This window comes from Nematolebias whitei, chromosome 7 (assembly GCF_014905685.2).
Source record: "Nematolebias whitei isolate Nwh7 chromosome 7, NemWhi1, whole genome shotgun sequence".
NCBI classification, from domain to species: Eukaryota; Metazoa; Chordata; class Actinopteri; order Cyprinodontiformes; family Rivulidae; genus Nematolebias; species Nematolebias whitei.
The window spans coordinates 47,005,305-47,030,100 of record NC_056504.1 but is presented as its reverse complement, the minus strand read 5'-3'; the positions used below and the strand labels follow the sequence as shown (position 1 = coordinate 47,030,100).

The 24,796-nt window shown below is 39.3% G+C and overlaps 1 protein-coding gene across 1 annotated transcript; it reads right to left on the bottom strand.

Annotated features, from left to right (window-relative positions):
- Positions 1-912: 912 nt before the first annotated feature.
- On the bottom strand, positions 913-20,551 carry matn4 (matrilin 4). The gene is made up of 16 exons (XM_037679901.1): positions 20,470-20,551; positions 18,239-18,414; positions 17,974-18,132; positions 15,966-16,197; positions 13,098-13,220; positions 12,762-12,884; positions 10,876-11,001; positions 9,373-9,498; positions 8,225-8,347; positions 7,817-7,939; positions 5,784-5,881; positions 4,673-4,804; positions 4,340-4,523; positions 4,116-4,268; positions 2,868-2,972; positions 913-1,518 (listed from the first exon to the last, which is right to left on the bottom strand). The coding sequence occupies exons 1-16, from the start codon at positions 20,549-20,551 to the stop codon at positions 1,460-1,462; spliced, it is 2,124 nt and encodes a 707-aa protein (XP_037535829.1). The 3' UTR covers positions 913-1,459.
- Positions 20,552-24,796: the final 4,245 nt, after the last annotated feature.

The window sequence follows — 24,796 nt, the reverse complement described above, 5'->3', positions numbered from 1 at the left end:
AGCTTCGGTTAAACTTATATTTTGTGTCTGCACATGAATTCTTGTGTACCTGAACCTTGTTTATTTCATTAACAAAGTTCAAAAATCTTAATCATTTCTCAGACTTTTAAAATCATGAGGTTAAAAAAGCAAGGGTATTTTTCTTCAGATATTTTACTGACAGTCGAATGGTTTTTTGTTAAGAAGGTTCCCAGCTGAGAGAAATCCGGAAGTTTCTGTTGCAGACACAAAAAACAAACTTCCCACACCAAACATTTTAAATGCCGGAGGAGCTTCATTCTTTCATTTTCTCCATTAAAACAGAACCCAACAGTTGAATAAACAGAGAAAACGTCACTCCTTTATTGTCGTCTTTATTAAAATACAAAGATTCATTAAAACATACAAAACATGGAGCTATTAGAAAATATACAAAAAACATACAAGTTATAAAATATCAATGAGAATAAATTTATTGTGGTATTTATAAATATAAAAATGCAAATTATTCATATTTGACGCAAGCAGAAGAGATTAAAGCTAAAGACATTTTTATTTTATTTTTGTTTAGTTTTGTATTAATCGGTCGTCAAGAAGTTCTGGAAGGTCGACTTCACATCACGTGGATGATCATACCTGTCACGTAATCTGGCTGAAATTATTAACAGTAAAATACTGTACGCTGTTACTTGTAACAAAATCACGTTTTACAAACAAACCACAGCTTTAATGGGAAATAAAACGCCCAATTCCCTTTTTGTAAAGCGCAAACCTTTATTTTTATTATTATTTTTAAAAACGCCCATCAGGCCTGTGATTAAAAACTGTAGTCTACAGGTGAGTAAAAAAAGTACTTTATTAAAAAACTAAACAAAAAAACAAAACAAGTGGTAATAAAACTTAATTTGCTAATCCTAATCCTCCAAATCTGATTTTTTGTTTATTCAACTGTTCATTAGAAAACAACATTCTGCCATAAATGCATCATTAAATATGTCTGAAGTGAAATAAGCGCAGAGAGAAGTAAATGAACTGTGACGATGACTGTTGTTTGTAATACTCTCTGCTCACATCTAATATCTACAGTAATAATTACCGTCAAAGTTCATTTTACACAGATGATGTAATACACAAATGCTCCGTAAATACACAGTCAGGAAGGTGAAACGTCTTTTAGTGTTCTGGGTTTCTGTTGTGTGACTGCGCCTTCGATCAGCGATGAGTTGAAAAATCGTTCAGAGCTAAAACTGAAACATTCTGTTCCGCGAACGGACAAACCTTCGACTCTTACAGGGGAGAAGAGCAGACGAGCTCATAAATCTACAAAAGGTTTTAGAAGAAACATTCTTTTTGTTTTAATCTGAGGAGTGTCCTCTTTGTCCTCGAAGAGACACCCGTGCACAGCGAGCGTTAATGGGCTCAGGATGAGTCCTCCTCGTCTCTTTCACTCTTCCTCCTGCGCAGTGTTCTCCCTGTGATGTCACTTCCTGGACAGAAGCTGGTTCTCCAGTTGCTCCATGCGAGCAGTCATGGACGCCAGTGGACGGTGGATTAAGGAACAACAAAAAAAATACAAGTTTTTACTGTAACTGCACATTTTTAAAAATCCGTTGCATTTAGGTCATCAAAGTTCATCCTCAATAATCCAGGTAAAAATTCCAACAAAGTTAAGTCAGGTCATCTGGATGGTTTTGTTTTTTTTGTTGTTGTTGAAATGTATCATCAGTCCGAGGAGCCACAACAAACTAAGTCCCACAAGCAGCACACTCATAGTGGACCAACCAGTTTGATGGTGATAAGATGGTTTCTGGGGCCCACCCTCTCCTCCGTCGACTCCTCTGAGAATATTAAGGCCACTCATGGATATAGTGGTTCAAAACATCAAAGTTCATGCTCACTAATCCAGGTAAAAACTTAAACAACGTAAATTCAGGTCCATCAAACTGGTTGGTCCACTATGTGAGTGTGCTGCTTGTGGGACTCAGTTTGTTGTGGCTCCTCAGACTGATGAAGTCCTTTGGATGAAAAGCATATCAACATTAAAATAAACCATCCAGATGACCTGACTGAACATTGTTGGATTTTTACCTGGATTATTAAGGATGAACTTTGATGTAATGAATCGCTTGGGCTATGGCTGCCTCAGAAGAGTCGACGGGGGAGAGGGTGGGCCCCAGAAACCATTTTATCACCATCAAACTGGTTGGCTCACTGAGTGCGCTGCTTGTGGGACTCGGTTTGTTGTGGCTCCTCGGACTGATGAAGTCCTTTGAATGAAGGATGAAACGTCTCAACAAAAAATGAAACCATCCAGAGGACCTGGCTTAACTTTGTTGTGTTGCATTTAGGCCTCTTTTAGCCTATTTATGTAATAATGACCTAAAAAGTACAAAAAGAGAATGGAAACCAGTTTGATGATGGGATGATCTTGATGCGCCGCACCCTCACGAAATATCTCATGAACTCTTGTAACGTTGCCACATTTTGTCTCGGCTCAACTTTGAAAGTATTTTACTGGGATTTTATGTGATAGGCCAAAACCAAGTAGTGCATGATGGTGAAGTGGAAGGAACATAAAGCGTCAATTAAAAATATTTAAATGTTTTTTTTTTTTTTTAACAAATAAACTCAGAGAGGCACTTTAAACAGGCTGCAGATGTTTAGGTCAGTGATTTAAAACCTGTCGAGATCCAAATAAAGATCTGCAACGAGACGTGGAAACATCAGAACGTCTGGTCAGCGTGAGACCTTCAGGAGCTTCAGATGAAAAATGACAACAAAAATAAGGTAAAGTCTGACACAAAGTAAAAAAAACTGCTGCAACACCCAGCTTTGTGCCTGAATGCAACATTAAGGTGAGCCAGAGATGAGTTTTTCTTAAAGGATATGTTTTTGTGAGAGCTGCTCCAGGCTGTTCATGGTGGCTTGCTGGAACTCCACCAGGTTCTCGCAGGAACACGGATCCTTCACCTCGATCTCCCCCTGACTTTCCTCTGCTGGGAGAAAACACAGTTTATCCACCGTCAATTTCTATATTCTTTATGTGTAGTTTGAGACGTTCTTTTTGCTATTCATGATATTCATTCTTGTTGTTGTTTATATATTCTATTATTATTATATCTTATCTATGGCATATCTATTATTATATTATATTATATAAAATGTAGTTTTGATGTTTGAAAAGTTTATTGCATGATTTACAGTGTGATTGTTGGCCAGCAGGTGGCGGCAAAGAACAAAGCAGCTTCACGGTTTACTGTCATGACGTCATCATGCACCAACTGCTCTGCTGATTGATTTTTACTTTATGGTAACGAAATCTAACAAAAAAAAAAATCTATTATAGCTTCTCATAGTATTTATATTTATTTTTTGTTGTTATCACTCAGATGGCATCATGCACAGGTGGTTTGTTAGGACTTCTTGGCATCACTTGGGGACAAACAAAAGACTTTTGTTACTTTTAACAAAACCTGAGTATCTTCTAAAACTCATCAAAGTGTTTCAGTGAATAGAATGAGCTGTTTTTTTTTTAATTGGTAGTGAAAAGTAAACCAAATAAAACATGAAGGAAAGTTAAAGGCCTAACATTTCTTGAAGGAATTGCTTAATTAACTTAATTGCCCCACAGCGTTTTATTTGAGTTTCCAACCTTCATCATCTTGTGATGAGAAGGAATCGAGCTGCAGCTGTTTTACATGATCTCATGCAACGCTGCATGAACTGTTTGCTCTCTGAAGGCTTGTTGAGGATGACTCTCAGCTACTACCACGTTTTTACAGCTAAATATTGACAGATCTGAGTCAGTTTGAGCCATTTTTGTGGCTGTAAGGTTGATTAGCTGTGGATTGGTTCCAAAGGTTAATCGACTCTAGATGATTTGTCTGAACGTTTCATTGAAACCTGCAATTCACGAGACATTTTTCTGTTAACAGACGGACACAAACTCATGCACAGACTCGAACAAAAGCATGACTGGATGTCATTAAAAGGTAAAGTAAGGCGATAATAAAGAAAATAACGAGACTAAGTTGGTTTAGAAATTAAATTTTAAGACTTTTGACCTTCCCTGACCTCCTCTGTTGGTTTCTTGTGAGGATCTTAGAGCTTCTGCTCTGCAGTGTCGGGGGTTTTACCTGGGCAGACGTTGAGTTTGAGGTTCTCGGCAATGGTGCTGATGGCGCTGAAGTCAGTGGTGTAGTAGAAATGTTTGTCCACAGGTTCAGAAGCAATCTCCCGGAGCTCGTCTTCCACGGCTTTCCCCACGCCCACAGCGTACATGGTGATTCCTGCAGACACAGACACGTTCAGTAGATGAATCCAGTCAGTCTGATGGTTCCGGTTCTTCGCTGAGCCTGACCTGCTTCTTTAGCCTCTTTGGCGTACTCGCTGATGTCATCCTGGGACCGCCCGTCTGTGAAAACCAGTCCGATTCTGGGGATGTTGCGACTGGCTGGACGAGCTCCCTCTGCCTGGGAGAAGCTGTTCTCCAGCATGTGCTTCAGGGCCAGACCCGTCATTGTCCCTTTCTCCATGTATTCAATCTACAAAGAAGAAAATGCATCCAGGGAAGAATAATTGATGCAACGTGCTCAGATTTAAAGGCTAAACGCTCAAATGGTTCATCTTAAAGTGTTGTAAAAGTCTAACTGATAAAATGTTCTTTTTTTTGCTCGTCTCCTCGTGTCGTTACCTTCATGACTGCAGCTTTGATCTCCTCAGCCGTGTGGTACATGTTGAGTGGGAACTCTGTCCTGACCCGGCTGGAGTACTGAACCAGACCCACCCTGGTGCCGTGAGCAGACACGTCTAGAGAGTCAACCACCTGCAGGATGGAAGAAAACTCATCCATTGAACACAAGACACACGTGCACATTTGCTCAGTAGAGTTAACTTATTTGTTGTAAACCAGGAAGAAAAACATCCAGTAAGAAACAAAATCCTCAGGTTCTCCTCAGGTTGATGATTAATGCGTCTTTAAATTCAACATTTGTCACTACCACATACATTTAGGGAGTGGTGGTGCAGGGGTTAGAAGATGGGCCTGTGATCAGAAAGTCGCAGGTTCAACTCCCTGAACTGTCGACATCAAAATGTGTGTGGAAAAAGGTGAAACACCCACACCTGCCTCCACCCTCATTTGCCCCACTCTGGGCCCATGAGCAAGGCACTTAACCTCCACCATCTGCTCCTCCAAAATACAAGTCTCTCTTGAAAATGAGTTCTTGGGACTCAATAAGACTACCTGTATAAATAAAGTGACTTTATTTTTGGAACTTTGATTTAAAAATCCTTTTATTCCCAAAATGTTTTAACCTTCGACGAAAATATTGCTTATTTAAAAAAAGCAAATACTAAGCTTTAATTCTTTTGTTTTGTTTTTTTTGTTTTTTTGGCCCTGTGGGTATTTTCATTTTGACTAATTTGGCATGTACAGAAGTTTGGACAGAACTGGTTAGGATGGAGATAACCAACAGTTTTGATGCAGTTGAACAAATTTATCCTCGGATTGAAAATAATATGCAAATAAAATGTTTTGTTTGTACTGACTGCAGATGAAAAGCTGCTGGAGTCAACACACAAACAGACGTAGGGCAGAAAAACCTTGAGTTTGATTTTATAGTTTGCAATGAGCATCTTTAAATTACTTTTGTACCTCAAAGACACACACACAAATGTACTAAAAGTATCCCAATAATTAAAATAGATAAATATCAGTATGAAATAATTAATAATTTTACAAATTGCTGATTCTTAAATTTTGCGATGCACAAAATAAAAAGTAAAAAAAAAAAAAGCTCCACCTGGTTGACAAACTGTTTGACGAGCTCGAAGTTGTGCGGTCGGACGCTCTTGGAGCCGTCGATCAGAAGCACCAGGTCGATGTTTGCAGACCTGCAGGCTGAAGAGCAAACACGAAACGGGTGAAAACGATGACGCAACACGAGCTCAGTTTATAACGTGCACTATCTTCACACACAGATCACACTTTGGATGTTTTTAAACCTGATCACTCAGAAACTACAAAAAAAAGTTTTCACAGTAAATTATAAATACATCTTTTCTTCTAAATATCAGTGTGAACCAGAAACTTTCCCCCGCCGCCCCCTCTGGGACCGAAGAAAATATCAAATATAAATTCTTGTGTCTGGGTCCAGCCGGGTTTCTCAGACAGAGCTGATCTGGTTTAACCATCAGGATGAGTCGTGTCGTTCTTTCATCCTTGTTTCGTTTCTTTAAAACTCTGATTCTCACCAGAGATTTTCTGCAGTCGAACGCCCCAGCTCTTTGAGGCCGTCACTTACTGTGCTGGCAGCTTTCAGTGAGACAATTTAAAATTTCACAGAAAGAAAGATGTAAACCTGTTGAGTGAGTGATTAGTCAAATCTCTGCATAAACGATTGATTATTTATTGTTGCACTAATCTGTAAAAATAAATGAAAATTAAAAAGTGTAACACTAGTTTCAGTCATGATTTGCTCCCATGTCCACAGGCAGAGAATGGAAGAATTCCCAGTTAACAAATTTACTGTTTTACAAATAAAATTAACTTGACTTTGTGTCTGTAAAAATAAATGTATTTTAATGTGTATTACATTATGCAACAAAAAAAAAAACAGATAATGATTTGACCATTAATTATTGATTTGATTTTTTCCCGTGAGCAATCGACCCATTTTGCATAGAGGTCAAATAGAGGTCACTTTAATGTGGATGACCACATCAGCCTAGAAATAAAATAAATTAAAAAATGATTTTTGTGAATAAAGTGGTATTGGCTGAAGTAAAACATTTAATCAGGTTGCACGGACTCTGGTTTAGTCCACACAATGAAACAAAATATGATTGTATTTTATATTTATTGGCATTTCTGTCCACTTTTCTGCCGACAGTTGATTCAAATCCATGTAAAAACTCAGATCCTCCATCATCTTTGGGCTGGGTTTCTGGTAACAATGTCAGGGGAGAAATCTTAACATGCAGCACGGTGGCTCAACCGGTAGAGCTGCTGCCTCTCAGTGAGCAGGTCTCCGGTTCAACTCCCGGTCTGGGGGCCTTTCTGGGTGGAGTTTGCATGTTCTCTTTGTGCATGCCATGTTAGGCTGATTGGTAACTCTAAATCGTCCCTAGGTGTGAGTGAGAGAGTGAATGGTTGTTAGTCTTGTTTGGCTCTATGTGGCCCTGCGATGGACTGGAAACCTGTCCGCGGTGTACCCCGCCCCTCGCACAGTGATTGCTGGACATGGACACCGGTGACCCCCGTGACCCAAAATGGAAGAAGCGGGTAAAAGACAATGGATGGATGGAAATCTCAACTTTTTTTTCATTAAAAAGTCAGAATTTGTAAGTTTTTGGAAGGAATTTATTTATGCTGTTGCACTGAAGTCTGCATGTTTATCACCAAATGACCAGTGCTAAGCATTTTGTACAGCCAACGTTTGAACATCATGGTGTTTTAAAACCGTAATCTTGGCCGTGCACACATTTTATTACTCACCTCTACCCACATCACAGCTCTTAGTTCACTTTGTATCCACCTCACCAGCTGTCCCATGATTATGATTGAATCTAATGAAGTATACTTTAGAAATGAAGAGAGGCAAAATATCTATTATTTATCCACAAGTGGATTTTTAGACGTTTTCTGTCAGAGGAGAGCTCCCATGCAGGTGTCAAAATACTTTTGCACTTTTGAGACGGGTTCAAAACTTAAGCGACAGCACTTCAATGTAATTTCATCGTCATATTCTAAACTATTATTAAAAAGGTCCAGTTGGACTTTACTGGGATGAGTTTGCTCCAGCGTCTGTTCAGGCAGGTCGTATTTTGGACTTACTGCCGCAGCTCTTGCCGTCGTCCTGCAGTAGCTGTCCTTCAGGGCAGATGCAGTGATAAGACCCAGGGGTGCTCACACACTGGTGCTCACAGCCGTGCTCCACTGTCTTACACATATCCATGTCTGAAATTACATGTCAGACATTTAAACAAAACCGTATGACCTCACAGAGACACAGACAGAGTTATGTCAGGAATGTATCCACCGTTACAGGTTGAAGAACGTTTGCTGTTGGTCATGAAACCTTCAACATGTGGCTGAACAGAGTAATTTAGCTCCTGAGCTTATTTTATAGATGAACAGGAAAGTAGCAGACGTGCAATAAAAAGAGCAACATGTTAAAACTCCTTGACAAATCAGTTCAATCAGGGATGTTAAAGAGTAAAATAAAAACATGGATTCACTGACTTGTGCAGGTCTTCTTGTCCTTATTGAGTTTGAATCCTTTGTTGCAGTCGCAGGTGAAGACGCCCGGAGCGCTGATGCAGATCTGCTCGCAGTCGTGCTTCCCCTCGGCACACAGGTCGATGGCTGAAACGCACAGACACACACATACAGTTATTCACAAGCTTTAAATCCAGTTAAATAACTTTATTTTTGTGATTGGTGGGCTTTGTAACTAGTGTTGTCAGGAGAATTTAGATAAAGGTTTATGGATGTTTATTAGTAACTACCAGTAATGTCAAATTAATGTGAGTTAGAGGATTGTGTGTCTGCAGGAGCACGGAGCCTGCCTCTCTGATAAACCTCAAGGCCTCCTCCGTCATCTGTAAGCTGGAAAGCAGAGGCCGTCTTGACCTTGTCTCTGTCTGATAAGCATTGTAAAATAATTACTTCTTTATACTGTCCATGGGCAGACCTTGTGACCAGAGCTTCATTGTAATATCTGTGTAAGCCTGTTTTCAATTTTGCCCCCTTGCAAATAAAACTGGGTTGAAAAGTATTTTTGTGACCTCAGAGTGACTTATTTGATTAAAGAGATGAATAAAGGATATTTAATTTAATAATAATAATTATAATAATAGTAATAAGTTTTATTTGTATAGCGCTTTTTAAAATACTCAAATATGCTTTTTTTGTATCTAACATGGTCCTTCGAGCCGGATGTTGTGTTTTGTTATTTTAGATTTTCATTAAAAAAGCACAAGAAAACAGAAGATATTTGGAATGTATGGGTAATTTTTCATCTCATATCAAATAAATACAAACCCTTATGTTGTTGAGGTATGTAAAAGGGATGACTTTAAAGTGTGGCCAACATTTTACATCAAGTTGATGCAGGTGCAGCAAATATTTTATATTATTAAAACAAACAAAAACAAGAGTACTGCACATGCATATTATATGCCCATCGACATGCATATTATACAACTTTCAACAAACCATTATCCTTCCATACAGTAATGTATAGCAATGGCCCGGAAAAGCAAAGACCTTGTGGAATATTTGACCTTGATATGTGACCTTGACAAAGATTTGTGTTCTCAGACAGAAGCAGGGACAGATGTGTCATCACCAGATGGATGAATGTGTTTGGAGGTTTGTGCAGGTCCAACCTGAGCAGGTCTTCTCGTCCTCGTTGAGTCTGTAGCCCTCTTTGCAGTCGCAGGTGAACACGCCCGGCCCCATGTTGACACACACTTGTTGACAGTCGTGTTTGCCCTCAGCGCACAGGTTGATGGCTGAATCACAAACAGTCACGAGTTAAATACAGTATGTTGTGTAGAACACACACGTTTTCCAAACTAAACCAGCATTGTTTGCAAATTGTTACTAATTAGACTGATATGTATTTATTTATAAATCAGCTAATATGACATAAAAAGACAAAGTTTGACAGTTGTGAGGTGATCATTGGTGTCCTGAACATTTTATTTATCCAACCTCTGTAGGGGTCATCCAAATCTAGGTTTTAGTAAATTTACAAACATAAAATTTCAAATGAAATCTTCTGTATCAGGACATGCAAACAGTGAACACAAACAGCTGCATTAGATTTAAGATCTTCCAAAGATATCATATGATCCTGTTGGTGTCATTGTGCCATGATCTTCAACTCTCTCTGGAGCAGTTCGCAGCCTAGTGTCAAGAATCAGCACCTCCAAATCTGAGGCCATGGTCCTCTGTTGGAAAAGGGTGGATTGTTCTCGTCAGGTCGAGGGTGATGTTCTGCCTCAAGTGGAGGAGTTCAAGTGTCTCTGGGTTTTGTTCACGAGTGAGAGAAGAATGGAGGATGAGATTAACAGATGGATTGGTGCAGCGTCTGCAGTTGTGGACTCTGTGCCGGTCCGTTGTGGTGAAGAGGGAGCAGAGCTATAAGGCAAAGCTCTCTGTTTACCTGGTCGGTCTACGTTGCTACCCTCACCTGTGGTCACAAGCTCTGGGTAGTGACCGAATGAATGAGATCGAAGATACAGGAGGTTGAAATGAGGTTCCTCTGCTGGACTCTCCCCTAGAGATAGGGTGAGAAGTTCAGTTATCAGGAGAGACTTGGAGTAGAACCGCTGCTCCTCCACATTGAAAGGAGCCAGTTGAGGTGGTTTGGGCATCTGGTAAGGATGCGCCCTGGACATTTCCAACTGGGAGGAGACCCCAGGGAAGACCCAAGACATACTCTATTTGTTGGCCTGGGAACGCATTGGGGTCCCCCCTATAAGAGCTGGAAGAGGTGGCTGCGGAGAGAGATGTCGGGGCCTCCCTGCTCAAGATGCTGCCCCCGAGACCTGACTTCAGAATAAGTGGAAGATGAAGGATAAATGAATAGGTAGATGGATGGATCTTAATAATAATAATTTAATAATCTCCTACTTTACTGACACCTGAGTCAGGATTTAGGAAAAATTAATGCCATTTGGATACAAAATCCTTACTTATAACGTTATGTTTATATCCATTTATCACACGTTACATGATGTGAAGTGATCAGCAGCACGTTTCATCTATTACTGACCAAAAACAGGGAGGCAAAGAACCAGCTTTGAGGTCTAAGAGAATCCTCTCACGCTGTCTGTGTGTATAAATGTTTTATTTGTGCGTATTTTTGAGACGCTCTGTCCAACCTGAGCAGGTCTTCTCGTCCTCGTTGAGTCTGTAGCCCTCCTTGCAGTCGCAGGTGAACACGCCCGGCCCCATGTTGACACACACTTGTTGACAGTTGTGTTTTCCCTCAGCGCACAGGTCGATGGCTGAATCACAAACACATTATGTGTTCAACTATTGTTCCGTAATAAAATGTGTGATGTTTTAGGGCAGCTATTTTCCAACGAGGTAAAAAGATTTACTGCATCTCGCACACGTAGTTTCTAACATTTAAATACCACCTGCATTCATATGATATTTATAAATCAAAATAGTTGAGAACCTGTCATTAAAAACACATTTTTATGTTGGCAACAATTGCACGGTGCTTGTGCTTTGAAGACCTCTGACTCAGAGTCTCTGGTTGTCAAAAGGTTGTAAATAGTTTTATTTCCTGTGAACAATATCCGGAGCTGCAGATGTTGCTGTGTAAAAATCTCAGTTTCTGTAAATGGGTGCGTCTGCAGCATGCAGGAAAATGTAGAAACTTGTTTCCTGGTGAATGTTTCCAGGTTCTGTGGTTGTTCAATTTATTTTGTTGCTGCACATAAATCTTTCCTGTTACATAAAGGCTACAGATCTGGAGGCATGTGACTGCAGTAAATAATAGTCAATTGTAATGATAGTATAATTTCTGACGTCTTCACATCTGTAAGCTGGAAAGCAGAGGTTGTCTTGATCTCTCTCTGTCTGATAAGCATAAATAGATGCCTCCATACTGTCTGTGGGCAGACCTTGTGACTGGAGCTTCGATGTAGCATCTGTGTAAGCCTGTTTTCAATTCTGCCCCCTTGCAAATAAAAAACTGGGTTGAAAGATCTTCTCGTATCCTCAGTGTGGCTTACCATATTTTTTGGCCTATAATTCGCAGTTTTTTTGCATAATTTGCATGCCATATAACTTATACGCCAAAGCAACGTATTTATGGATATTTTCCCATATTTATAAACCAACTTTTGGCTGAGATTTGACTGTTTTCATTCATTCTGACTGAAAATATTGAACACTACCATTTTCAGCCACAAGATGGCAGTCGAGCTATATGGCATGCCGTTATGTTTAATAAGTAAAAAGTGGTTATTAATGACGCATTCAGCTTGCCCAAGCCTGCCACCTTTGTCCAGCTCACTTGGAGCAAACGTCAAATCAGCTGCATTTCGCTGCGCCGCCCCGGTGAAATGCAGCTAATTTGACCGTTAAAGTGCATTTATTAAGTAAAAGTTCAACTGAGACACACCTTTGCTATAATGTCAAGCAAACAAATAATTGTTTTAGGTGGTTATCCTGTTAAATTTCAAAGAAATGCACAGCGATTCCTGCCATGCATGCGCTTACTTCCACGTATCGGCTTTTGAAATACAACTGATTTGACCGACAAAATGCATTTATTAAGGAAATAATATATAATAATATACTGAGACTTTACTATAATTTCATGCAAACAAATAATTGTTTTAATTGTAAATCTTGTTAAATTCTTGTTAAAGTCCTCCCGTGCATGCTCCCGTGGCCGCCATTTGGCAGCCAATCAATTTTTGGCACAATATCAGCTCATATTTCCAGGTTGTCAGTGGTGACGTGTAACAAACGTGATGCATCAGTGATGACTCATAATAGATGCGACTTATAGGGCGAAGCGACATGTACAGCAGAAAATATGGTATTTTATTAATGAGATGATGAAAGGGTCATTAATTTATCCAACATTTACTTCCTCAATATTTAAATATTTTATACAAACTGCAAAAATGTCATTGTCATTTGCAAAAAGTGTATTTTTGTCATTTTTTTCACTGCTCTCATTTTGCTGAAGAAAGCGACGTGTGTGTTACATTTTTAAAAAGTGTGTGTGTTGTGTGAGACTGACGTGAGCACGTCTTCTTGTCTGTGTTCAGGTTGTATCCTTGGTTGCAGTCACAGGTGAAGGAGCCAGGTGAGCTCCTGCAGATCTGTGCACAGTTGTGTTTTCCCTCAGCACAAAGATCAATAGCTGAATATGCACAAACACACATGAACAACATAATTAAAGTGGTTTTTCTATCCGGTTTAATTGTTGAATTACAGTGCCTTTATCCCTGAAAAGTGACTAAATCAATGTGTAATTTAAGCCAAAATATCTGGATCTAAGGCAGAACTTGTATTGTTTACAAAATGTACAATGCTGAACCTACATAAATGTTTGAAACTGCACTGTGTTTCTTACCTGCGCATGTTTTTCCATCATCGTTGAGCCGGTAGCCGGGCAGGCAGAGGCAGTGGTACGAGCCTGGAGAGCTCTCACACAGATGTTCACAGCCGTGCTCTGATTCTGCACACAGATCCAGACCTGCAGCACCGGAGAGCAACGTCAGCACAAGACGATCTGCTGAAAGTTTACTTTACCTTTTGTTGCACTTCAATAATGACAGTGATATCACTTCTGTTTGGTTTGCAGTTATAATAAATATAATTTCATCAACGGGAGTAACAACTTTTAGTTCAGGCCATTTCTTTATATCAGCTTTTCTAGCTGTTAAACTCAATATTCAAAAAAAGTTTTCTATTATTAATCATGAATGCTGAAATAGAGACTCTAAAAATAATGTATTTGTCTAAAAAATATTAGTTGTTTCTGTGTGAATAGCTTACCAGTAGGTCAGTATTTTTGACTGGGCCTGGCATTAGAAGAACGGTGTGATACTGTTTTTTTTTTTTTTTTGTCCATTACCGTATTTTTTGGACTACAAGGCGCACTTAAAATCCTTTAATTTTCTCAAAAATAAACAGTGAGCCTTATAATCCAGTGCACCATATGTATTAATTCTGGTTGTGCTTACTGACCTCGAACTGATTTTATGTGCTACACAACGCTCCAAAATCTGTCAAAATGAATTTATTTCGCTTAATGCATCTTATAATCCTGTGCACCTTATAGTCCAAAAAATACGGTATATAAAAATCCCATTCCCTTTGAGATTACAAGCTAAATGGAGAAAAGATGGAACTTAACTAACTATGATAATCATATTATTCAAGCCTCTTGCATGTTTTTAATGTATTTGTCTTATCAGTGGAACATCACGGGGCTTATTTTTGTATTATTTCACATTATTACACGTTTTCCTTTATACATACACTGCATAACTTTTATATTATTTTAGATACATTGTAAGTATTTAAATGTAATCACTTTGTAACCTTACATTATGTAATACTGTGAGTGTTTATAAAACATTCACACTATTGTGATCCATTTTTCTTCTGTACATTTCTCGGCGCGATCTACGTCCTGCAGTTTTGAAACTATTTCAACAAATCATAAATCTAAACGTTCAGCTCGTTCGGGACAATCCTGCTGACTTTTGGTATGGGTGCAACTTTAGCTTTTTTGAAATATTTAGCCTTTTCTGCCACTTTTTTCTCTTAAGGAAATGAATTAAGCTCATTTTCCATCCTTCACATCTTTAGATCTGTTTACAAACTTTAACTGCTCCTTTCACATTTTGTTCTGCTTCAACTTCTTTCAGCTTCCTTCTGCAAATGTAAACTCTTTTTCAGCTACTTTCGGCTCATTTCAGCTGTTTTGTGCTCTTTTAGCTTTATTCTGCTAACTACAATGTTTTTGTGCTCCTTCTAACTTCTTTCTGCCAATTTCAGTTTGTTTTGCTCCTTTCAGATTATTTCTGTGTTTCAGCTATTTCTGCTATTTCAGCTACTATTTAGCTGTTTTTATGCTAATTTGAGCATTTTTAGGTAATTCCACATATTTTCCACTCATTTCAACTTTTTTCTGCCTAATTCAGCAAAAAAGTGTTTGCTCCACTTGCCTCTGGTGTAGCTTATTTCTGTTATTTTAGCTTTTATTCAGCTGTTTGTTTGTTATTTTGCAAATTTCTTCTTTTTTCAGTTAATTTCCACTTTTTTTGCACTAATTTCTGCTTCTTTATTCTTTCTTTTGTCATTTTAAGCTTGTTCTACCTTTTCAGTTACCCTTTCAAGCATTTTAGCACATTTCAGCTCCTTCCACATCCTTCTGGTAAATTTCTTTCTGCCTTTTCAGCTACATTTCAGCTATTTAATTAATTTTTATTTTTGCTAATTTCAACTTTTTAGCCAATTTCCACATTTTTTTGCTCATTTCTGCTTCTTTAACCCTAATTCAGCAACTATGTGTTCTTTAAGCGTTCTCTTGTTCTTCCATTTCAGCTACATGCATGTTTTAGCTAATTTCAGCTGTTTTTCAGCAAGTTCTACAGCAATAAGCATTCACACGGCAGTTTTGCAGGAAATGCAGTTTCTCTAGTTGTTATATAATTATGGTTATGGGATTCAACTAAAAGAACTACTAATGGCCAACCTGCAGTAAAACAGCCTCATTCTGTTTCACTGAAAACTTTACCAGCAGTTTTGTTTTTAAATTAAATTATGTTTAAGAAAATGTATTAAAGGGATTTGAAGAGTCTCTCGTGAAAATGTCTTAAACCTTTTGTGAGGAGATGGAGACTTTTTTTTTTTTTACTCCAGACTAGACGTTTAGTGTTTTCACATTTCATAAAGAATGTTGCTTGGCCTCTGCTGACCCCGACTGCATGAAGTTTTAATTTTCAGGTACTTGGCCACAGGTTTTTATTTATCTTGTGCTAATATGACTTCAAATAAAAGTAATCCATCTGTGGATTTAAATGCGTAGGTTGGTTTTCAGAAGGGGCTTTTATAAAAACCTGATCTTAAGTTGAGAAAGAATGACTCCCTGAAGATCAGATGATTTATGAGCTTCAGTGCTTAATGCTGTCTCGGGCTGGTTTGGGTTTTTCCATTACAACAACTGTATTCATTTTGTGCTGCTTTTATTCAATGAGCTATATTTACTAGAACAGTGGAAAAACTACTAATCTGAAATCCAAACACAAAAATAAAATCAAAGCAGTATCTGATAATCTTTATAGATTAATAGTTTCCTTCAACAACATTTATGTGTCACTCTTCATGTTAAAAGTTCCTTATTGACAGAGAAATTATCTAAACCGATGTACTGTATATAATAAAAAGAGCAAACATGATGTGGGGTCATTTCCTCGTCCAGTGGTCTTACCACAGAGTTTGTCCTGAAACTGCAGTCCAAACTGGTGAATGAGATCAAACCTCTCAACTAGGAAGACGTGGTCTTCAAAGGGCGGGGAAGCCATGGCCCTGAGTGATGTCATATCGGCTCTGGCCACGCCCACAGCGTAGATCTCGATGCCTTTATCTCTGGCGTCAGCTGCCACCTCCGTCACGCGGTCCTGAGGACGCCCATCTGTCACAATCACCGCCACGTTGGGAACCTAAAGGTGGAGAAAACCACCAGACCAGGTGGAAGAAGATCCATGATGAAAATATATTCAGCGTTGGAGATTCAAAGGTTTAACTTAACAAAAGAGCCTTTATTAAATAAAATTGTTGTGGAAAAAAGAGATTCCCAAAACAACCGGGTGTACGCGTCATCAGATTTATTACAAAGCTTTGGAGAACACCCATGAGTCAGAGAGGATCGATGCATTTACAAGTTCACACTCATCAGTGCTTTCACCTGTCTGAGGCGCTGACCCGTTCTGACTTCCTGAACTGAAAAAATCAGTTTAAAGCAGGAATATTCAACGAAACTGCTCAGGGGGCCACAGTTTCTGAAAGCCAGCAGCTTGGGGGCCGGACATCCAGCGATTAAAGTCATTATGCAAATAAACCAAGTTTTACAATGATCTTTTACCTTTTAAATTTATTTTATTGCATTGAATCATGAATGCAATAAACAGAACCCAAAACCCAAACTCAGATGACCCCCCCCCCCCCAAAAAAAAAGAAAATCCTAAAAAAAATAATAATTATGAAGTGGGCAAGATCGAAGTCACCTGCGGGCCGAAAAGTGCCCGCAGTCCGCCAGTTGAGTACCCCTGGTTTAAACCTTCCAGCCGTCAGGCCCCTCAGCTCCTCCTGCCCTGTCCAGCTGTTAGCAGAGATCCAGCTGCATTCAGGAGCAGGAGGGATCTGGGAGCCATCGGATCTCAAGGACTCTCCAAAGTTACGTCTCTGTAATTCCATCAATCAGCTTGAGGTAAATAAAAACTATCTCTTACTGACCGGTCACACCAAGACTGATTATTACATGAACTATTTTAATATAATTCACAATCCCAGTACAGAACAACGAAAATTATGGTTAGTGAAAATGATGCACACTCCCTTGACAATAATGAACTCTTTATGTGACAGATGGCCAAAAAATTTCACCTCACAAGACCAAGACAAAATCATTATAACATAAAAACACGCAGTTAAACATTTATTCATGATAAATGGCCCAACTCAAAGTTGCCTCATTGCCATTATTAGTTGCCACTTTTGTTTCACTGCGTTTTAATTGTTCCGTACAGTTTCGCAGTCTCATACGTGAAGACGTTGAGCTCAGTCAGGAGACGTGGCTTTTGTTTGTTGTGACGTTTCAGAGGATCTGTGTGTGTTTTATGGTTTTCTTGTCTTCTGCCAAGTCTTCCTCAGTGTTTCCCTCGTGTTGCCAACTCCTGCTGCACCTGTCCCTCATTGTCCTCCCCCAGGTGTTTTATTATTCACTTGTTAGCGTCTCCTTATATTCTGCGTTTCCTTGTTGTTCTCCTGTCGGCGAATTGTCCTGGATGACGTCATGCTCTCTTCTCCCTCCCTGTCTCCTAGTCCATGTACGTGTGTTTTTGCCACGTCAGTCCTTTTTGTTTATTTAAATAAATATTCTTTATTTTATCCTCGAGTCCCCCACGTCCGTGTGCACTTTGGGTTCCAAAACCACAACAGATCATGATCAAATGTACAACTTTTGAAATATTTAGCTATAAATACGTACATTTTCACTACAGAAATGTGTTGAGATCTTTTCAGTTCCGTCCAAAAATGTGTTCTCTTTAAAATCTGCTTCTCCAAACTTGCTCTATTCTACTCCCATGCTACATTTGATTATTGACTATACCCTTGCTTTTTTGATCTTTATTTATCTAGTTGAAATCAAAGTTTCATGGATCTTTATTCAGAGTAATTATCTTATCAAACAGGTTCAATTTATGAAACATGTGTACCTTGGGCCTGTCTCCCTGCTCAGGACTGAAGGCTTCATTCATCAGATACCTGATGGCCAGGCCCGTCATGGTGCCCTGAGCCAGAGGGATAATCTCGTTGATGGCTTGCACCAGGTTTTCCAGCTTGTTGTGGGTCTTCAGACTGAACTCACTGCGGACCTGAACACAAAGAAGGATGACAGTGTCACCAGGAGCTGTTCCACCTTTCTGCCATGAAATGAAAACATATCCAATAAAAGGAGGACAGGACTCTGTGTACCAGTACCTGACTGGAGTACTGGACAACCCCCACTCTTGTGGTGTTGAGTCCGATATCCAAAGTGTTCAGGATGTCAATCATGAACTTCCTCATGGTCTCAAACTCGTGTGGCCGAACGCTGCGGGAGCTGTCGATGAGGAAGACCAGATCAACCGGACCAGACTTACATTTCTGGTCAGGACCTGCAACACGAGTAAAATAAATAATTGGTTATCAAAAGAAAAAACAAACACTGCTAAGTTTTGAGATAAGTTTGAGAATATCTCATGCTGCTGTATTTATTCATTCATACCCATCTACTCACTACAGACTCATGTTCGGGCTGCTGTTTAAAATACCACATTATTTTACATTACAGTAGTCCCTCGTTTATCGCGGGTGTCAGGGACCATGCCCACACGCGATAAATGAAAAACAGCAAGGTAGGGATACAGTAGTTCAAGTCCAAGTTCAGTAAACTTTGTCGTGACATGTGCCGGGCTGTAATCACACTAACTCACCACCTGTTACTCCCGAACTCCCTCCTTTAAAATTTAAATACTGTAAGATTTTAAATAAACAATCCATGCAGTATGGATTGTTTATCCATGCTGAACCAATGAACATAGAAGTCCTAAAATAATTAAAAATAACTTTTAACACTTTTATATTTTGTGATTATGATGATTTTACGATGTGACATACTTTGAATTTTAAGTTGGAAGACAAAAGTCAATGGGTCAAAGGGTTAACTCTTCACAAAGCCGCTGCAGGAGAAATGTGTGCGTGGCAGAGAAGGAGATCAGCTGATCAGCTGCAGGAGGGAACTTTTGTGCGCTGCACACATGGTGCAAAATAATTTAAAATAATTCATTTTAAATAAACAGTCCATGACTCATCCAACAATCAGTCAGTTGTTTCATGTCCAATCTTATTTTGAAAAACGGCGATATAGCGAATCCGCAATAAACGAACCGCAAAAGTAGTGAGGGACTATTAGTGTTTAGCATATATCTTCTATTATATGTTGTTTTTTATACTTTATATTTTTGTTATTTTTAGGTGTAACTGGGACCCTGAGTACACAATTTCGTTCCACCTCATGTACCACATATGATGCGAATGACAATAAAGAAACTTGAACTTGAGAATCAATTCTTGTTTTCCTGCGGTTTGACTGTTTGTTGAGCAAGAACTGAAGTTGCCGTATGCAACAATAAACTGTTTAAATCTGTGCTTTAACAAGAGTTTCTGTTTTTAGAACTCCTTTAGTCTCGAATCAGGCCCTGTTGGTTTAAGGTTCAACTCTTTACCACCTGACTTGACTTTTCCGTTGTTTCCAGCTGCCTTAAGGCGCCTGGTTTAGTCTTTAACGTTTCATGTTGTAACGTTAGGACGGTGCAGCCACGAACGAGGTGAGAGGAGACGATGTTTTCTGCTGTGGTTTTATGAGTTGGAACGTGATTATTTGATTAATGCACGTTCAGAAAAGGCTGAAAACCACAAAGGCTTCGCGTCAGAATAAGAAGCCTCGTGGGAGCGTCTGTCTTCAGGCTCAACCAGACATGAGCAACGGCAGCTTTCTAATATTTATAAAACAACTCTGGCCTCATAAATGAAGTCACATGCAGATGTAAAGTCAATCCCCTTCAAATGCACGTTATAAAAACGATATAAAATATCGTCTTTAGATGAAAGCATGACTCACATTCACATGGGCATTGAGTAAAAAAATACAGAACTGATAGAACGTTAGTATTTTGCATTGCTCTGAATTTTATTAAATGTTAAACTATAGTTTTTTTTAAAAAATGCTGCAAAAGGAATAAAAACATTCCATCGCAGCAATGTCTATTCAAAGTGCTGCACATGATGAACATGTTTAATTTGAACAAATATCTATGAAGTAATACCATGACTGAATTATAATCTGCTCTCTGTGGGTTTCAGCAGATTTAAATGTTGTACACAGTCATTATAAAAATCAGTCATGTCAAATAATATAAGAATTTAAACAAATGCACTTACAAATTGTGTTTTTAGTTCCCTTTTGTATTAGTAATTCTTTAAAAATGTATTTGGACATACAGGTACAGGTCCATGCAGGGAGTGGCTGCAGCACCCTCTGCACCCCTACTTCCCACAGCCTTGTTGAGTGGTTAACTCATACTACATCTGCTTTATTTAATTAATTTTACTTAAGCAAAGCAGATTTTGTCATTACAAATGTTTCAGAGTAAAATGATGTTTGACCGGACCTGCTTTGGGCCTGGCTGTGGTGAGGACAGCCAGAGTCAGCAGAACGAAGGCGCTCGGCACACGGAGCTGTCTCATCTTCATCCTGAAGACACAGATGGACCAGATGCTTCAACCACAGCTGGACTGGGCTCAAGTGATGAGGATCAAACTGTCAGGAACAGAGAGGGGGGGGTCAGCGGGAGGTGAAACAAGGAAAATGGCAGAAATGTGTCCAACATAAATGCACTCACTGCAAAAATATTAAACATGTCAAAAAACAAAGTAAAACAAAATCCACTCTATTTTTTATATTGATGCTTAATGTCTTTAAATAAAAATAATAATTCAGCTAAATTTGTTGCCAGATGCAAATAACGAAGTGCATTTGTTTAGCTGTGCAAACAACCAAAGTGACTGAAAATAGGTCAGGAATTAAACTTGTAGACAACATTTACATGGAGTAAGGTCAATTCTCAGGCTTCTGTGTGGTTTTTAATGGATTTAGTCGAGTTTTGTTCCCACTAAGTGTGGACCCACACGTCAAAATATCTGAAAAACTACTAAACTCTTTTCTGAGCATCGTTAAAGAACAAAATCTCTTTTAGTGACGCGCTGAATAAATGATAAAACATGGTGCACGCTGCATGGAAAGGTGACGTTTGACTGATTTTCAACAATAATCCATTCCTCAATAAAGAATTAAAAAACAATCCTGCTTAAACGTAGCTTTCATCTGATCAAATTATCTGAAGAAAAAAATCTGATTTATTATCCCATTGTTTCTCATTTTGTTTGTTTTTATTTGTGATGCTTTTAATCAAATCTTGTCGCTGTGATTTTATTGTTAAGCACTTCAGCAACAGCTGCTGTTTTAAATGTGCTTTATAAATAAATTTGACTTGACTTCGTGTTGAGGGGATTTGTATGCAGAATTGATACCATTAATGGATTTATGTCAAACCTGGAATTAAAAGAACATCAAGAAGCTTTGGGTTTGATAAGAATAGTTGTCCTATTGAACGATGGTCCATTTCTAACTCAAGATGCCTGCCACAACTAATCAACTATAGTCGACAAGAAATGCTATACCTCAGTGAATTTTACTGATAATGTGGAAAACTTTGGTGTGGTGATCAATGAGAATCATTCCCAACATTTGATCATATGAGATGTCACATAAAATCAGGCATTTTGATCTTTTCTAGGTTTGATCCAAACGGATGAGCTCTCAGTCTGAAAAGCAAGAAAGGCAGCAGACGATGTGAAATCCTCCAGGATATGCTCGGCCTTTCATTTTCATTTATAGTCTTGAATGATTGTAATCTGGAATTTTATGATTCCCTCTAATCCCCACCTTTCAAAGTTACGCAACTCTAAATTTCTTTATCAAACTTAAATGGTTTGACTCAGAAGGTTTCACCTGTGAGGCTGCTGCTGTCATCCACAAACTGAAACTTCATTTCCTGTTTTCTAGCTTTGGTTTTTATTCTGTTCACGAGTTTTGTCTCATTTGACGTGTTGGTACTGAGCAGAGACACTGCAGAACATGCAGTTCCTTCCTTTGTGTTTGTGTTGTTCGTGTTGTTGTGGGACATTCCAGTTCAGCCCAGTCGTAAACCACTCAGCTGCCAACACCTGCTTCAGGTGCGCCACTCTTTAAACTAATGGAGGGCTGTGGTACGGTGGATCGGTCTGCATCCCTGCAGGCCATCAGCTCAGCAGCAGAGGTGCGTTATTGTCTGGGATCTGTTTGTGTTCAAGATGCTTTAACTCCAACAGGCGGGAAAGTTATGTCTCCGTCTTCAGCTCCACTGAGACGATGCTGCAGGAATGAATCTCCGTCAGACTGGGAGCCAGAGTCTGTGGTCGTCAGACTCAGATCACAGTCCTGAGTCAACAGATGGAGCACAAAGACTCTTTTCTCTGTTTGTGTCTCTGTTTGTCTCGTTGTCTCCCTCTGCAGCGTCTGTTCTTTTTCTCTCTCCTCCTGAAATCTTACCCAGTATTTTTTAAGAAGCGTCCCTGTGGTTAACTAAAGGGTCAGCCAAGCATCTGAAGCACATTATTCAAGCTTTGGGTCTATGCTGCTACATTTAATCCTCCATAGATCAGGCCCATAATGCAGGTTATTAATGACACCTGACATGTCATTAATAACATGGATCTGTGATGATGGCTGGAAATGTTATATATATATATATATATATATATATATATACACACACAATTGTTTTTTATTCATTTATAGCTAACTGAATACAGACAAGTTAATATCAATTCACACAGTGTCAAAACTCAGGGAATAAAAATTAGTTTTAAAACTAGACTTAAAAACAGTGAGAGAGCCTGCCTGACATGCAGTGGTAACTCATTCCACAGTTTTGGACCTTCACAACAAGTGCCTGGAACCAATCAAAGCATCTGGTCTGTTGACGTCAGAGTGCGCTGTGGAACATATGGCTGCAGCAGATCAGACAGATAGGAGGGGGCAGCAGTGTTCAGAGATTTAAAAACATACAGAAGTATTTTAAACTGAATTCGAAAGTGAACCGGGAGCTAGTGCAGGGAGGCCAGAACTGGTGTAATGTGCTCTTTTTTTTTTACATATACTGGTTAAAAATCGGGCTGCAACATTTTGAACCAGTTGTAAACATGCAATGGAGGTCTGATACAAAAAAGAAGTGCACTGCAGTAATCAAGCCTGGATGTTATGAAAGCATGTATTACTGTCTCAGGGTTACTTTTGGACAGTACGGGCTTCAGTTTAGACAGTCACCTCAACTGAACAAACAGGATTTAACACGTGTTTACATGACTGTTAAGTTTCATGGAAGGGTCCATCATCTCTCCCAGATTAGTGACTCTTTGTTTCTCTAACAGGGCAAGAGAGGAAAGGTTGATACAGTGGTTTTTGATCGTGCCATTAGGAGGAAACAACATGACTTTGTTTTCTTCTGATTAAAATTTAAGACATTTTAAGCTATCCAGTCCCTGATATCAACCAGGCAGTCAAAAGTTTGGAAAGAACGTGCACCCATGTGTTTCAGAGGGAAGTAAATTTGACAGTCATCAGCGTAGAAATGAAAAGGGATGCCGTGTTTACCAAAAATGGCACCTAGTGGCAGCAGGTACAAAGCAAAAAGAAGAGGACTGAGAATGGACCCCTGCGGTACCCCCCCACCAAAGAGCTTCTGATGTTGAAATAAATATGGTAAATGGACTGTATTTATACAAAGCCTTTCTATCTTATCGAGATACTCAAAGCACTTTAAAACACAATCTGTGCCATCATTTACCCATTCATACAACACTCTACTAGATCTGTACAAAGAATAATCAGAGCTTTATTACATTCATACACCGATGGGACACACATCGGAGGCAATGAGGGGTTCAGTGTCTTGCCCAGGGGCACTTCAGCATGTGGCTGCTGGTAGAATCGAACCCCCAACTCTTACATTGGAGGATGACTGCTCTAACCACTCAGCTACAGCCTCCCCAATACATATAATATAACATATAAACAGTACTTGTGTTAAACACCATCTAATGTATTTTCTAATCATTATTTTATCAATTCACAAAATTATGTTTTAATCAACATTCCAGCCATTGTTACAAATTTGTGACTGTTGTTTGCATGATGTTTAAAATCTGGAAATATCAGCAATGTTTTATGATGTCTTGTTTCTAAAATGTGACAGATATTCAGGGGAGAAGCAGAGAAGGAGCACGGAGGCTCAGTTTGGTAGTTCTGAGGTTTTAGGACAAGGGTGTCCTGGACTGAACTCCCAGCTGGGACAGAGTTCTTGTGCAGGTGTGGGTTACTCTGGTTTCCTCTCAAGCCAGAATCATGCACGTATAAGAGTTTATGTGTCTTATCGTTGTGTGTCCCTGTGATGCACCGTGGACCTGTTGAGGGTGTACCCATTGCCTTGTGCGCCGTTACTGCAGAAGACAGGCGCCACATCCATGAACAGGAAAATGTGGGGAAAGGAAATAGATGGAGACACAGAAAAGAAGTTGGCTTCTTGTAAAATGTTGAATTAGATTAAAAAATGTATTAAAGCCAAACAGAGGAGACTTTAAACCCAATGAAGCAAACCTGAAAGTGTGTGTGTGTGTGTAGGACAAAGACTCCTCAGTATGAATAATTTTGGTGCCAAATAGCTGTAAGCAACATGCACCCCCAGAGCCCAGATCACCCCCAAGCCCCCTGAGTTTTCATGTCTTCGTCACAGTTTGCTCACCTAACAATAATCTACTTCTGCTGCTATTCAGAACCACACACACACACACACACACACACACACACCAACATATATTCTACAATCATCCACAAAGGGG